The following is a 15,535-nucleotide window of genomic DNA, read 5'->3' as shown; positions in this document are numbered from 1 at the left end:
TCTGACGATGGTTCCTAGGTCTTTTATTTCTTTCTGGTGGCTTGCAGTTTTTTTTTTAACTTGGAAGTTCTCAATTTTGACTATAGTATTTCCAGGGCTGTTGAATTTGGAATTTCCTTCAAATGGTGATCTATGAATTCTTTCTATTTTCACTTTACCAGTTCTAATATCTCTAGGAAGTTTCCTTTTATGATTTTTTTCCTTTTTTGGTGAGGCAAGCTGGGTTAAGTGACTTGCCCAGGGTCACACAGCTCGTGTCAAGCGTCTGAGGCCAGATTTGAACTCAGGTCCTCCTGACTCCAAGGCCAGAGCTCTATCTACTGTGCCTCTACCTAGCTGCCTCTACCTTTCATGATTTTCTTGAAATATGATATCCAGGTTTTGGTGTGGTGATTTTCAGGGAGCCCAATGATCATTGAATTATTCCTTCTAGTTTTCTTTCCCAGATCAGTTGTCTATGATAGTAGATAGCTCGTGTATTCTAATTGATGCACGTTTTGATTTTGTTCCAACAGGTCTTGTTTTATTAATGAACTTCTATTTTCTGTATTTTAGTTTTCAGGGTATCTAAGGTTTTCCACCTTCTGTTTTTTCTCCTTCCCAGTGCTCACATGTCATTCTTTTTCTCACTGAAGCTTTTCCTTCATCTCTTCAGTCCACTGCTGAGTGCTTGTAGCCAGTACACTGCTTTCCCCCTGGGTTCTACTTGTTATTATTGTAGAATTCTCTTCTGGAATTTCATCTTGTGATTGATTCCCTTAGCTCATTTTATTTCTCCACTGCATGAGTCTTCTTCTGTTTGCTCATGTATGCAGCCTTTCTTCTTGAATTGGTACTTGGTGACAGGGCCAGACTCTGCTCCCTCCTTCAATTTAAGATGGGGTGGCTAGGATGAGACCCTCTCCCTTTTTTGAAGTCCCAGAGAGAGACTCTGCTGCAATGCTAGGTATGGCCCCATTCCCCTTCAGTCTAGATGTCAGTGCCCTGCCATCATTCTAGAAGGATTACGTCCTGGTCCTGGCTCTCCCACTGAAGTGCCTAGTTTCAGTCTCATCTGGCAGCTCCTAACATGGAAGTCGTGCTTGCCAAGGCTTTTCTCTGGGCATGGCCCCAGCATTATAGACCATGATGATCTTGGCCTTTGTCTGGTGCAGCCCTGAAGGGCCAATCACATTGGATTGAGGTCTTGTTCTCTGGTACCCCACCCCCATCCCCAACCTGAATGTCAAAAGGCTCTGGCACACAGTGAATGCTATATAAATGCTTATTCCCTTCCCCCTTGGAAACAGTTGGATTCTGAAGGGACAATGGTCTTTTCTTTCTCTGTTAGAAAGTAAGCAATTAATTATTTAGCCCCTTCAAATATCTCAAATATTTAGCTTTCTCATCTCCTGTGTTTGTATTTCTTTTTTTCCCCTTTTTTACACTCCTTTTTAAAATTTATTTTTAGTTTTCAACATTTGCTTTTATAAGATTTTGAGTTCTAAATTTCCCTCCCCTCCACTCCCCCCTCCCCAAGATGGCATGCACTCTGATATAGGCTATACATGTATGATCATATTAAACATATTTTCACATTAGTCATGTTGTGAAAGAAGAATCAGAACAAAAGGGAAAAACCACAAGAGAGGGGGAAAAAAGAGAAAATAGCATGCTTTGATCTGCATTCAGACTCCAAAGTTCTTTCTGTAGATGTGGACAGCATTTTCCACCATGAGTCTTTCAGGATTGTCTTAGAACTTTGCATTGCTGAAAAGAGCTAAGTTTATCAAAGCTGGTCATTGCACAATGTGTACAGTGTTCTCCTGGTTCTGCTCACTTCACTCAGCCATCAGTTTATGCAAGTCTTTCCAGTTTTTCTGCAGTCTGCCTGCTCACCATTTCTTTCTTTTTTTTAAAATTTATTTATTTTTAGTTTTCAATATTCACTTCCATAAGATTTTGAGTTTTAAATTTCTCCCCCTCACTCCTCTTCCCCAAGACAGCATGCAATCTGATATAGCCTTTACTTATACATTCACATCAAGCATCTTTTCACATTAGTCATGATGTATAGAAAAATTAGAATGGGAGGAACCATGAAAAAGCAGAAATAAAACAACAAAGGAAAAGGAGAGCAAATAGTATTCTATTACATTTGTATACCACAATTTGTTCAACCATTCCCCAATTGATGGGCATCCTCTCAATTTCCAATTCTTGGCCACCACAAAAAGAGTTGCTATAAACATTTTTGTTCATGTGAGTCTTTTTCCCCTTTTTTTATGATCTCTTTGGGATACAGCCCTAGAAGTGCCATTGCTGGGTCAAAGGGTACGCACATTTTTATAGCCCTTTGGGCATAGTTCCAAATTGTTCTCCAGAATGGTTGGATCAGTTCACAACTCCACCAACAATACACTAGTGTTCCAATTTTCTCCAGTATTTATCATTTTCCTGTTTTGTCATGTTGGTCAATCTGATAAGGGTGATGTGGTACCTCAGAGTTGTTTTAATTTGCATTTCGCTAATCAATAGTGATTTAGAGCATTTTTTTGTATGACTATAAATAGCTTTAATTTCTTCATCTGAAAACTACATGTTCATATCCTTTGACCATTTATCAATTGGGGAATGACTTGTATTATCATAGATTTATCTCAGTTCTCTACATATTTTAGAAATGAGGCCTTTATCAGAGGCATTGATTGTAAAAATTATTTCTCAGCTTTTTGCTTCTCTTCTAACCTTGGTTGCATTAGCTTTGCGCAAAAACTTTTTAATGTAATCAAAATTATCCATTTTGCATTTCATAATGTTTTCTGTCATTTGCCCTAAATTCTTCCCTTCTCCATAGATCTGACAAGTAAACTATTCTTCACTCTCCTAATTTGCTTATAGTTTCACCCTTCATGCATAAATCATGTACCCATTTTGATCTTATCTTGGTATATGGTATAATATGTTGGTCTATGCCTAGTTTCTGCCATACTGTTTTCCAGATTTCCCAGCAGTTTTTGTCAAACAATGCGTTCTTATCCCAGAAGCTGAGGTCTTTGGGTTTATCAAACGGAAGATGACTATAGTCATGGACTACTGCGTCTTGTGTAGCTAACCTATTCCACTGATCCACCACTCGCTATTTCTTAGCCAGTACTGAGTAGTTTTCATGATTGCTGCTTTAAAATAGTTTTAGCTCTGGTACACCAGGCTACCTTCCCTCGCATTTCTTTTCATTAATCCCCTCCTATGTTTCTGGGGGTTTTTTTGGTGAGGCAATTGGGCTTAAGTGACTTGCCCAGTCACACAGCTAGTGAGTACTGTGTCTGAGGCAGGATTCAAACTCAGGTCCTCCGGACTCGAAGGCCCGAGCTCTATCCACTGCCCCACCTAGGTGCCCCGTGTGTGTTTATATTTCAAATATTCTACACAATCCTAGTTTTTCACAATAGAAGTGCTTGAAAGTTGTATGCTGTATTAGAGGTCTCCTAGCAGTCCTGGATGAATAGAGGTTCTTGGTGATGCTAATCTTTGAGATGGTTTTCAGGCAAGTTCACCTTGGCTGGAACCTTTCAGGTTGCCATCTTTGCTATAGGTATCTGTCTCCCTTTAAACAAGCCTGAGACTTTCCCCCACAAACACACAAAGCATCAAAGGGAAGAGTGAATCCAGCTACGGAACACCCAGGGAGAGGCACCACATTGAAAACGTTGGGGAGGCTTTCAGTCAATGGACTCTGTGCAGCCCCATGGCAGTGAGGAGGGAGAGACTGAGATCCCACCCCCACGTTGTTTTCCCTCAGTAGGAATAGCATTGGATGCACAGGTATGGATGGGTTGTGGTCTGCACTGGAGATCACATTATCTCTCAAGCCCACCTTCCCCTTTCCAAACTTCAACAAAGAAGCTTGGAAAGGGCAGGGTAGGCTTAAGAGATAATGGGACCTTTTCTGAGGCAGCTGAATTGCGGCCCTTTTTTTCAGGCCTCATCCTCCTTGATGATTCTTCATTCTCTGACATTGTCCATCACCCACTCAGTCTTGGGTACTGAAAACGGTCTTTGTGTGTCACCAATAAAAACTCACACCTGTATACTTAAAGATTTGGAAACAGAGCTCTCTAACCCACTCTACAATCTTCCCCAAGAAGTTTCAGTGCATTTGGAACCCATTTGTGAATAATGTAAGAACCACATCTCTGAACCGTTGCATCAAAAAGCATTAAATCAACATTTTAAAAAAAGTCCCAGATGCTGGTGGGAGATTCTTACTCAGGTGGGGTAGAGCTTGGAATCTCCCATCCTTCCCGGAGGGGCTGCCATGACAAGGATCCAGGCTAGGCTGAGGGAGGGAGGGAGGAGCAGCAGCTAGAACCCAAGCTCCCCCTACCTACATCATAACAGGGCTAGGCTTCCCGGCTGGAGGAGTCTCCCCTTCCCCAAGTCTTTTGTAGAGTGGGCTCCTGTACCCCACATTGTTCGCCCAAGGAGCAGACTCTCAGCACCCACAGGCTAAAGTAGATGATGAAGCCCCAAACCAGTTAATCGATATGCTTTTATTACTTCAGGGAAACAAAGGTTAAAACAGCTGCCCTGTCCTGAAGGCGCCTCCGTCCCACTAACACTTTGCAGTGTGCCAGGTCAGGTCAAGCAGCTAAGGCCACCTTCTATCCTATACTGGAAAGCTTCCTCCAGGAAGCCACGGACCCTGCCAAAGCCTCCTGCCGCGCTCCTTCTGCCTGGGCAGAGGCCTTGCCCCTCCTCTGCTCCCACATTTACAGGAGACATTGAGGCAAATCACACCTGGGCCACAATAAGGGGTTGTGGGGGGGGGGTGAGCTCTGCCATCGCCTGCCGTCTCCCACCACCCCTCCCAGGTCCTCCCGGAGACTCTGTGCTGCAGAAGGGGGCTCAGGATGCTGAACCGCTAAGTTAGCCTGCGTAGCCTGCAGAAGTACATGGGTCCAAAGTTGGCCCAAAGGACAGGGAGAACCAGCTCCCCCATGCGGCACGACGGGAAGAAGGAGAAGGTGTCTTGGAAGAGATGCCGGAAGCAGCTCAGGTCTTCCACCTGGACGTCGGTCTGGTACTCATTGGCCAGAATGTCGATGGCCCCGCCCACAACGTACTCGTTCTGCAGGTGGGAGAGGGTACAGGTGAATAGACGGCCACCCCTCCGGGCTTGGTGGCAAGGAGGCCGGCCCTGAAACAAAGAAAGAAAGGAAGAAAAGAGGGATGAAGGGCCGGTCCTGGCAGGCAGCGCCTCCTCCCCCAGCAAGTTCTCCCAGATTAATTCAGGATCAGTGGACAGCTTCCCTCCCTGCGGCATCCCCCGTCTCTCCCAGACTCTGGCCAGGGGGGACAGAGGTCACCAAGGGGCTGAATGTTTCTGTTCCCTCTCCACGCACCGGCTCAGTCCTTCAGGGCCAGGGCCTGGGTACGGGCAGGGATTGTCATCAGTGGAGCCCCATGCACAGCTGAGGCCTGTTCCCTCCTCACATCCAAAAAGCTGCAAAGCCCTGGGACTCGTCCTAGGCCACTCCCACCGGCGCCTATCACACACCTCTCACCCAGCTTGGTTGTCACCTCTTCCCTGGACTCTGCCTTACGCCCTTCCAATCAGCCTCCCTAACCCCACTTTCCTCCTACACTCTTTGTTGTTGTTCAGAAGTGTCTGACTCTCTGTGACCCCACCTGGGGTTTTCTTGGCAAAGATCCTGGAGTGGTTTGTCATTTCTCTCTGCACCTTAATGACAGATGAAGAAACTGAGGCAAACAGGATTAGTGACCGGGCCAGGGTCACCCAGCCAGTAAGCGTCTGAGGCCGGATTTGAACTCAGTGTCCCTGACTCTATTCACTGCGCCACCTCGACGCCCCCTTCACTCTCTAGGCCGCTGCCCAAGCCATCTTGCTGAGAAAGGCGTGAGTGTGACCACGTCACTCCCTGCTCAGAATGTTCGGCGACCATCAGACAAAATCCTGGGCCCAGCAACCAAGGCTTGTGCAGTCTGGCTCCAACCCGCCTTTCCAACCTGAAGTCACATTCGACCCATTCTGCGCAGACTCGGGGGAGCTAATCCCCTTGTGCCTAAAGGGATGCTCAGGGGAACGTCCTTCCCCAGGAAGAGCCAGAAGCAGTGGCTGCCCAATCCAGTCTCTTCCCCATTGCTGGGGACTCAGCCACCACTACAGGGTCAGAGAAACCAAGTTCGCACAGGGCACAGGGCGGTTTGTTTCAGCCCTGGGCAGGCTGCTCCGTCTGCTGCCCAGGGAGCCCTGAGGGCATGGCTGGGGGCCAAGGAGCGGGTGTAACCCAAGTGGCCTACGTCCTCAGACCGGAACCGACGGCCACACTGAACCGAACGACGGCTCTGAGGAGGGCAGATTCAAACACGCGGGAGCACGTCAGGTACTCCCTGCTCGTCCTCGTCGGGACGGCCCCCCTGCCTCTCTGGGAGTGCCAGTCTGCCCAGTGCTTGCAGCTCCCCCTCAGGCAGCTCCCCTCCCCTCCCGGCAGGCCTCACGTCCCCGCCCCACTTACACCAGAAGCTGCACCTGCAGCATGGGCAGCATCTGGCTCTCCGTCTTCCGCGAACGCTTGAAGACGTTGTTGTCCTCCTCCAGGACAGAGTGCCGGTCAGTGGTACAGGGCACGTCCACCAGCACCTGCTCCAGGGAGGAGAGGCCTCAGAGAGTCTGCCCCCCCCCCCCCGCCAAAAACACACAGACCAGCAGCCCGGGGGCGCAGCAACAGAGGCCCTGGGCAAGTCACTTCACCTGCTTACAAAACTGGGACGACAACTGTAACGCCCCTTAGTGCTTCTTTCCTTCCCTTACTCCTTCTCATAGGCACCAGCCCGTGTAGTATGGTCACATTGCACACCACACACCACATGACACACCCAACACCACACACACACCCCCCACACACACACACGACTATAAGGCAAAGCACAACAAGACAAGGACGAAGGGTCCCAGGAACATTTGCAGAGTGAGTAGGGGCTCGGCCTTGCTGGCTCCCAGGGTCAGAACGACATGCAGGACGTTGAGCCCAAAGGCTACCAGCAGGTCTAGGGCTCTGCGCCAATTCTGACTGCGACTCCCCACATGGGGCAGAGGAAGCTGCTCTTCCAAGACCCAGCTGTGCCCAGCTGTGCCCAGTTGACATGTGGGCCCTGCGCTCACGAGATCTAGGCATCCTGGGCCTGGGGGGTTCACTCACCCGGTCATAGGTGCTGCTCTCCAGGTCTCCCCACTTCCTACCATCCTGGGATGACTCGCACCTGGTTCCTGTCCCGGGGTACGTAGCTGTGCAGAACTTGCTTCAGCCGCTGGGTTCGGGAGCCAGAGATGTCGTTAGCTGCCAGGTGGCCTGGCGGAAGGAGAGCGTACTGAAGAGAGCCTGCTGAGAAGAAGCTGGCCTGGCAGGCCCTCACCAAGGAGCAGCTTGCTGGGCCCAGTCCCCAGACACAGATACTGAGGCCAAGGACCCCCCAGGGGAAGCAGAAGGTCTGGGTTCCATTTGCTGGCTCAGAGAGCACAGACTGGGGGTAGGAAGGCGGCCGTTCGTAGCCTGGCTGGGTCCCTTGCAAGTTACACGATGTGGAGCAGATGAACTCTCTGAACCTGTGTTCTCATCTGTTAAATGGGGTCAGCACAGTCCTAGGCACTCTGTGAAATACAAGGGAAGGGCAGTCCTGGTCTTGGAGGGGCTTCCTGATCTCAGATCAACATATCTCAGGGAAGGGGGACTTTGCCTTTTCTCCCCCCTCCCTGCAAAGTGCTGACAGTCAAGTGATACTAGGAGGTTTCCAGAATCCTACAGCTCCTGCCTCTGTATGATTGTCTCTCCCCCAGGGAGGGCTCTACTAGGTAGACAGAAATGCCTCCGGAGAGCCAGTCTAAGAGTGTCCCCTCCATCCCCGCCCTCCGGGGGCAGGCAGGAGTTCACCCTCCTTTCATGTGATCCCGAGGTGCCTCTGCCCTAGTTCCACAAATGCTCGTGCTAGGTCCTTCCCCGGAGCTGCCCAGAACTGGACCCAGGCCTCCAGGCATGGTCAGACCAGGACCCCTGCCCCTGGCCCACCTCAATCACACATCCCCAGCACAGACTGCCCGAGTGCTTCCTGCACGTGATCTCTGCAGATCTTCGTGACCACCACTGTGGTTGTGAAGTAAGCATCACCACACAAAGAGGAAACTGAGGTTTTGTGGTGCCAGCCACAAATGTCAGGGCACAGATCTGTACCTGGCCTTCCCAACTCCACTCAGAGCTCTCTCTCCCACATCTCTGAAGCCTCAGGCGGCTGATCTTCTGACCCATTGCCCACAATGCCCCTTCTGAGTCTCCTCTGTTCCCCAGGGAAAAACTGCTCCCTGCTTTGGGGGATGGTCTCACCAACCTTCAGGGCCAAGGGCCGTCACTCACCAATCTTTCTTATCTCAGCTGGCCCAGAAGGAGAAAAGGAGACATGGGGAGGGGGAGCCATGGGGCATCACTGCTGGGGTAAGAAGGGAAACCACCTGCTCCCCACCCTCCCCAAGGTGACTCTGAGCCCTGGACTGGTCTGAGTCTTTACTTACGGCAGCAGCCGGTCAGGAGCAGCGCCAGCGTCTTCCCACCCGGCCCAGCACACAGGTCAAGGACGGTGTCACCTGGCTGGACACCCAGAGCCAACACAGGCAGCAAGGAGGATGCATCCATGAGGTAGTAGTCAAGAACACCCAGGCTGCCGACCCTGGAAGACAGAGCAGGGGAGCTTCAGGAGTAGGAATGGGAGTGTGACGAGGCCAAGACCCACAGCCCCCAGCTCTGCCCCCCCCCATATGGGCAGTGCCCTGAGACAGTAGGGCTTCCCCATCCCAGAGGACCCAGAGGCAGATGGGTAATCTGTGAGGGGCAGAAAATTCCCTCTCCCTGCAGATCTTCCAGCAGAGACTAGACAGCTACTGTTGTAAAGGATTTCCACTCAGGGGCAGTGTGGACCCACCCTGGGGTCATTTGATACTTGTGGGCGAAGTCCTCCAGGCCAAGACACACAAACAGCCACACTTGGCTTCTAGAGTTGGACACTTAAGGCCAGAAGGACACACCAACCCTGGGACTACAGGCCTCCTTCCTGTTTTGGGGGGCAGGAAGCCCACGTTCTCTCTGTGCAGTCACTTAATAAGTAACAGAACTAAGGAGACGTCTCTGTCAGCGTGCTGCTCTCGGGAGCATGGACCACCAGACCTGGGCCCCGGGACACTGCCAAGAGGCTCAGGGAGGGCCTTAATCTCAAATGACCTTGAACTGACATAGAGATAAAGGCTTGGCTGGCCTCATATCAGTTTCAAAGGCTATGGAGGCCGGGCTGATCCTCGACTATGGCTTTCCACAGAAAGAAGCGAAGGTCACAGCTTCACTAGATCAGTGACCAGATGCCTTCTCACCCTGGAAGCCTTCTTCCCACACCCTCCCAATATCCTTTGTGGAGGAAACACCCAAAGAGCAGCTGTGTCCTTGTGTCCTTCCTTCCCTTCCCCAGAGGGGAGACGGAGGCTGCTGCCCCTAGGCAGCCACGCCTCCCCCCCCCCCCCCCCCGCTTAAATGATGGCCCGACTTCTCCGGCCAGCATGCTCAGCCAACTTCCATGGTCCTTTAGGTCACATATAACTCTAATTGTGTGACAGTGGTCCACAATCGAGAGCCCAGCAATGTTTTGTTCCAGGGGACCAAAGGCTTTTCCAAATTTAATGCCCATCACAGTGGGCTCCAACTCTTCTGTGCTGTAGGATGTGGAAAGAATGTCCAGTCTGCTGACCATGAATGGTGGGGGAAAAGCAGCTGGGACAGAAATGGAGAAGACAGTTCCTACCCCTAGGTGCTCCCAGTCTAATGGGGAGATGCCCCCTGGAGAAAGCTCAGCTGCACATCAAACAGAAACATCCCCTGGTCCTGAGGATGCAGCGGCCAAGCAGAGGGCCAGGGCTCTCCTTGCAGGTCATTTTCACAGAGCCCAGACTTGTTCTATTCTGGGTCTTCAGTACTTGTGGCTGCAGCCCCTGCAGGAGCAGACCCCAGGCTGTATCTGCTCAGGGACTGCTTCCCAGGAGGACGGCAGAGGGCCCTGGGCTGGAAGCCTGGCTCCTCCCCAGGCTCTTGGGTCTTAGGCTGTTCCCACTGGGGTCAAGGTAGGAGTGGAGGCGGTGGCCTGACCTGTCTGGCCCTCTCCTGAGGATGCTGCCGCTTCAGCCGGGCTGCCTCGTGAGGGTGGCATCTGTTTGGCAGCTGGTGGGGATGGCTGACCCTTTCTGCATAGGACTGACTTCCCCAGGACTGTGGTCTGGGAGATGCTGCTCTGCCCCAGGCTCCCGTTCCCATCTGACTGCTGGCGGCAGCTGGTCAGCAGTTGTTGCTGGCGGTGATGAGAAGGTGGGTCCCTTCTTTCTCTAGATTGATTTCTCCCCTCCAAAGCAGGGGGCAGGGGGCCTGGGCTGGAAACAACTCTGGTAGTCTGAGGTCTTCAGTAGTGTGGGGGGCCCTGCTATTCCCATGGCTCCTGACTTCAGTGTCCTGGGCTGTCCCCATCAGTCTGAGGGGGATGGTGGCCAACATGGCGGCAGTGCCTTCGCTGCCCGGCTGGGGCTGCCTCCCGTCTCTTGCTCAGGGGGTCTGCTGCTTCAGCCAGACTGATGGTCTGTGAAAGCCCACCTGTCCCCATCACACTTGCGGGTCACGCTTTCCAGGATGAGAGATGAGAATGGTGCCAGGAGGCCTGGCCGCTCAGCCATGATGGGTCGCACCCAGTGGATCCTCAGCTGTGTAACCTCAGGTCCACCGCAAACAGGAGCGATGGCTGGGTGACGGGAACTTTAGGAAGGCGGGGGAGGAGGAGCCTTGAGTTAAGAACATAGGGAGCAGGGTTCCAGATCTGGCCTCCCAAAGGAGCTCAGGGCAGGGGTGAGAACAAGGGATTATTGGGCATCAGGGGCCCTGGGCCTGACTACCAGCTCTGCTGCTCAACACCTGTGGGGCCTTAAGCAAGTCATTCCCCAGGTGGACCTGAGGTTTCCAACCAAACAAAACGAAAGCAGCTGAACTTGATGAAGGCTGACATCTCTTCCAGCTCTGAGTCCTATGCCCCCAACTGTCCTCTCTCTCTCCATTTCTTTGGCACTAACACCAACCACATTTTTTTGGTCTCGGAATTTTTCCCTCTTCCAGAAACCTTAGAAATTAACCTGTCAGTTCCCCAGCCACATGCTCTCCTTTGAGCCCCAATACTGCTCCCATAAAACCAGCATTGGTCTGGTGCCATTTTCCCTCCATGATGGGTTTTAGAGGCCTCAAGGCCTCTCTCAGCCTGTTCCCTGAACTGGAAAATGAGGAAAAGGATACATCGTCCCTCTTGAAAGGCTGTTAGGGGGCCCCAGTGCTAAAGCCCTCACCCCTCCCTTCCCCTGAGCACGGCTCAGGGCACTTGACAATCCCACCTACCTGGACGGATGGAAGCGGCTGATGTCCCCTCTGGTAAATGTGTAACAGCATAGGTTAGGGCTCCAGGGCCAGGGGGCTGCTGAGGGGGGGGGTGTCTCCAGCTCTGGAGGAAGGACCAGAGCACTGGGTTCTTCAGGGAGGGCCTTCTGCTGCACCCTTCTCTGTGCCTCCATCACAAAATCTTTGGCCTTCAGCTGCTCTAACTCAGAGGTGGTTTTGTCCCAAGTGGAGAAGTTGTTGACCAGCGCCCCATACTTCTGCTCCGAGAGAAGGCTGACCCGGATTGAGGGCCACAGGTCTCCAAACTGGACCTTGTAGTTCATGTCAAAATTCTGCAGGGCCAGCCGGGTTGAGGAGAACTTCGGCTCTGTGGAGGCCTGCAAAAGTGAGACAGGGTCCTCAGGCTCTCCCTGCTGGTCTGCTGGGTCTATCATGGGCCCTGCCCAAGCTCACTGTACAGTTTCCATACACATCAGTCACAGCTGTTGAATTTGCCTTTTGTGCTAAGTCCTAATCAAATAAGTGAAGCAATCTGAGAAATTTAAATTCAACTCAATAAACATTTTTGTCTATTCTTAATAAAGCATAAAGTCAGAAAAACCTGAGTCCAAGAGCTGGCTTTGTGACCTTGAACAAAACCTCTTAGTGCCCTGGGCAACCCTCTCCAAGATTCAGAGAAGGTGCTAACCCACACAGTTGGAGTTTCCCCAAGGAGTTCCTTGTAATAATGAAAATTGGTCCAGCTCCTATCCTTGGGTCTTTCTGCCCTACTTTGCAATGTTCCCAGCCCTCACCAGGCCCCTGGGCTCCTATTCCCTCTCCCCATCCTTCTTTTGTGTTCCCCCATAGGCTGTAGTCTCCTTGAGGGTAGGGACTAGTTGGCTTACTTCTAATTTTATTTCCAGCATTTAGCCCGGTCAGTGCCTGGCACCCAGTAAGTGCTTAATGACTTGACTTGAACCAGTCCTTGACCTCAAGGAGCTCACACAAATAGGGAAAGCAAAACTGTCAGAATCTCTGCCCCCCCATTGTATTCACTTTGTATGGAGCCTAGCTAACAATAATGGATGATGGGACTTGATCTACCTGCATCATGGGTGAAAACTCCCGAATCCAGAGCTGTAAGGATCCTTTGGAGTGTCTTGAATTTACATGGCTGTGCATTTTTCCAGTAGCTAGGTGTTGCAATGGGCCTGGAGTCCTGAGTTCAAATATGGGCCTCAAATACTTACTGGCTATATGACGCTGGGCAAGTCACTTAACTCTGTTTGCCTCAGTTTCCTCATCGGTCAAATGAGCTGAAATAGCAAACCACTCCGGTATCTTTGCCAAGAAAACCCCAAATGGGGTCACAAAAGAGTCGGACACGACTGAAATGACCAAACAACAAAGCATTTATTCTCAGTCAATAAGCACTGATTGAGGGCCTACTGTGTGCCAGGCACGCACTGTGCTAAGTGCTGGGGTTATGAAGAAAGACAAAAAAAAGTCCCTGCCCTCAGGCTCAGCCTAACGGAAACAAAGGAGACAACGACGGTATAAATAAGCACAGCATAAACTGGAGAAAACAAGGAGAAGGCACCAGCATTAAGGAGGGGCTCTGGCTGGAACCGAAGCCGGCAGGCGGGGATAAGGAGGGACAACTCCAGGCATCGGGGCTGCCAGGCAGAATGTCCGCAGTCATATGGACCGCCTAGCAACAGGGGAACCGGGGAGGTCTGACTGCAGGGTCACGTGAGAGTGCTGCACGTGACCCCGGAGGCGAGGGAAGAGGGGCAGCCCTTCCCCCCACTCCGGGACAGGCAGCTCACTCCTTCCCCAAGCAGACGGCCCACTCTGGGGCCGTTCGAGTGACTGCTGGTCAGCAGCCAGCCCTCGGCCTCCTCCAGGCTACATGAGCCTGTACCCCAACCCTCCTTCCCGCACGAGGCCCAAGAAAGCCGCGAACCACCTGTGCGCTCATCGCTCATCTCAGAAACAGGTACAAAGAAGCCCAAAAAAAGCACTTCGCGCGTATGCCCCGGCGTATGCGTACGCCACCCCCCCATCCAAGACAAGGCGCAGGCGCATTTCTGGTCTGGGCGCAAGCCCCGCCCCCACTCACGACGCTCCCCATCATCCCCGACCCCCGGGCAGGGGTCACTTCCGGTGGGGTCCATCACTCACCCATTTTTTCTTGTGCCGCAACCTCCGTGGAATCAGCCCGGTCCCGGGCCGCCTCAGCAGCGGGCGCGCCCCTGCCAGAACGCGCGAGGACGCCTCCATGTTGGCTACGCGTGCGCGGTCTGCGCGTCCGCCGACGTCCGCTTCCGGCGAGGCGCGTTGGCCGCCGCAAGGGGTTCCGGCCTGGCTGGAGTCCGGGGAGCGAGGACTTTCATCAACATGGCGCCCGCCACGCCGGAAGTCAGGACTCCATGGGGCAGGACTCGGCCCCACATGGCGCTTAGTGGCGGGAGGGGTGTCTTCGGCGATGACGTCAGGACCACGGACAAAGGCGCCGCCTTGGGCAGGCTTCTTTGTCCTCCCCGCTCCCACCCAGTTTCCAACCCCGTCCTTGGCGCTGGTCGCCTTTCCCAACCTGGGATGCAGGGACCGGCGTCGACCCTATTTCAGAGGGGCAAACTGAGGTTCAGAGAGAGGCAGTGCCTAAAGCTCCTTGACCCTGGGCCGTGCGCCCTCTTGTGTCTCTGCAGGGCCCCTGACCCACTGTTAAGACTGCAAGCTTCCTGAGGGCACGGGCAGTGCCTCCCGACCCTTGAATTGCTGGCCAAATTCAATTAAATCCCATTGCAATAGACAGAGCACTGGGCCTGGGGTCGGGAAGACCCGAGTTCAAATGCTGTGCCACCCTGGGCATGTGATCTGCTGTTTTGCCTCAGTTTCCTCATTTGTAAAATGGGGATAACAGCACCTGTCCCCCAGGATTGTTATGCGCATCAAGTGAGACTTTTGTAAAGGGATTAGCACAGAGCCTGGCACATTGTAGGTACCTTATCTTAACAGATTATTTGTAAAGCACCTGGCACACAGCAGCTGATTAACATTTGTTTCTATCCCGTGTTCTCCATTCAGGATGGCTCAATTCCTATCATGCTAAGGCTTCTACGACAGTAAAGTCTGGGAAGGGCCTACTATGTGCCACGTGGTGCACAGTACAAATACCTCATTTGATCCTCACAACTTTACAAGGTAGATGCTGTTACCTCCACTTTACACATGAGTTAACTGAGCCAAGACACTGACTTGCCCAGCATTACAGAGTGACCAGTCTGAGGCTGGATTTGAACCAGTCTTCCTGGTCCCAGGCAAGGCATCCTTCCCACTTCATCACCACGTGCCTAAAAACAAGAGACTAGTTAAACGGCTTCTGCCCTGGAGCAGGCTTATGTGGACCTGACCTAGGTTAGTGGCCAAGGAAGTGGGGAGCAAGGGATGCTGTGGAGACAACTTATGGCAGCTCAGATTTCTAAGGTTTGCAAAACACTTTCTAAACATGATGTCATCCTCACCTCGACCCTGGGTGGCAGGTGCTATTATGATCCCCATTTTACAGATGAGAAAAATAAAGCAGGCAAAGGTAAAGGAAGTGACTTGCCCAGGGGTCACACTAGAGTGTTTGAGAGGCAGGATTCCAACCCAGGTCTTCATGACTCCCAAGTCAAGCACTAACCACTGAGCCACACGTATGGCTGGGCAAAGAGAGGGAAGAGTCAAGGGGGACTCCAACCTTATTAACCTGGATAATGGGATAATGCTAAACAGACCCAGGGAAGTTTGGAAACCAGACCTGGAAGTCAAGGAGCCCAAGGAAGAGCCTAGAGGCGGAGGAGGAGGGGCAGGGAGGGGCTGGCCACCATAAGAAGAGGACAGTGGGTGGCAAGGGCTGGGCTCAGAGACAGCCCCTTGGTGACCTGGGGCAGCTGCTCCCCTCCCTGGGGTTGGACTAGGGGACCTTGACCACCACATGCTCCTATGACCTCTCATTTCTATGGGAAATCACGCCCCCTCCCCTGGCCCCAGGGGTCCTCCCTAGGAAGGGTTCCGAGTGCTGTTTCAGAGACAACAGGAGACACCTC

General features: G+C 52.2%; 1 protein-coding gene across 1 annotated transcript; it reads right to left on the bottom strand.

The window, feature by feature from the left end:
• Nucleotides 1-4,517: 4,517 nt before the first annotated feature.
• Nucleotides 4,518-13,830, bottom strand: NSUN4 (NOP2/Sun RNA methyltransferase 4). The gene is given in 8 exon segments (XM_020987649.2): nucleotides 4,518-5,136; nucleotides 5,139-5,179; nucleotides 6,519-6,643; nucleotides 7,203-7,254; nucleotides 7,256-7,352; nucleotides 8,564-8,718; nucleotides 11,460-11,836; nucleotides 13,626-13,830. Coding segments are annotated over 8 exon segments (1,179 nt in total). The 5' UTR covers nucleotides 13,725-13,830; the 3' UTR covers nucleotides 4,518-4,903.
• Between the last annotated feature and the right edge of the window lie 1,705 nt (nucleotides 13,831-15,535).

The sequence above is a fragment of the Phascolarctos cinereus genome, unplaced genomic scaffold (genome assembly GCF_003287225.1).
Source record: "Phascolarctos cinereus isolate Bilbo 61053 unplaced genomic scaffold, phaCin_HiC Scaffold_5;HRSCAF=322, whole genome shotgun sequence".
Lineage (NCBI taxonomy): Eukaryota > Metazoa > Chordata > Mammalia > Diprotodontia > Phascolarctidae > Phascolarctos > Phascolarctos cinereus.
This window is presented reverse-complemented; position numbering and strand designations above follow the sequence as displayed.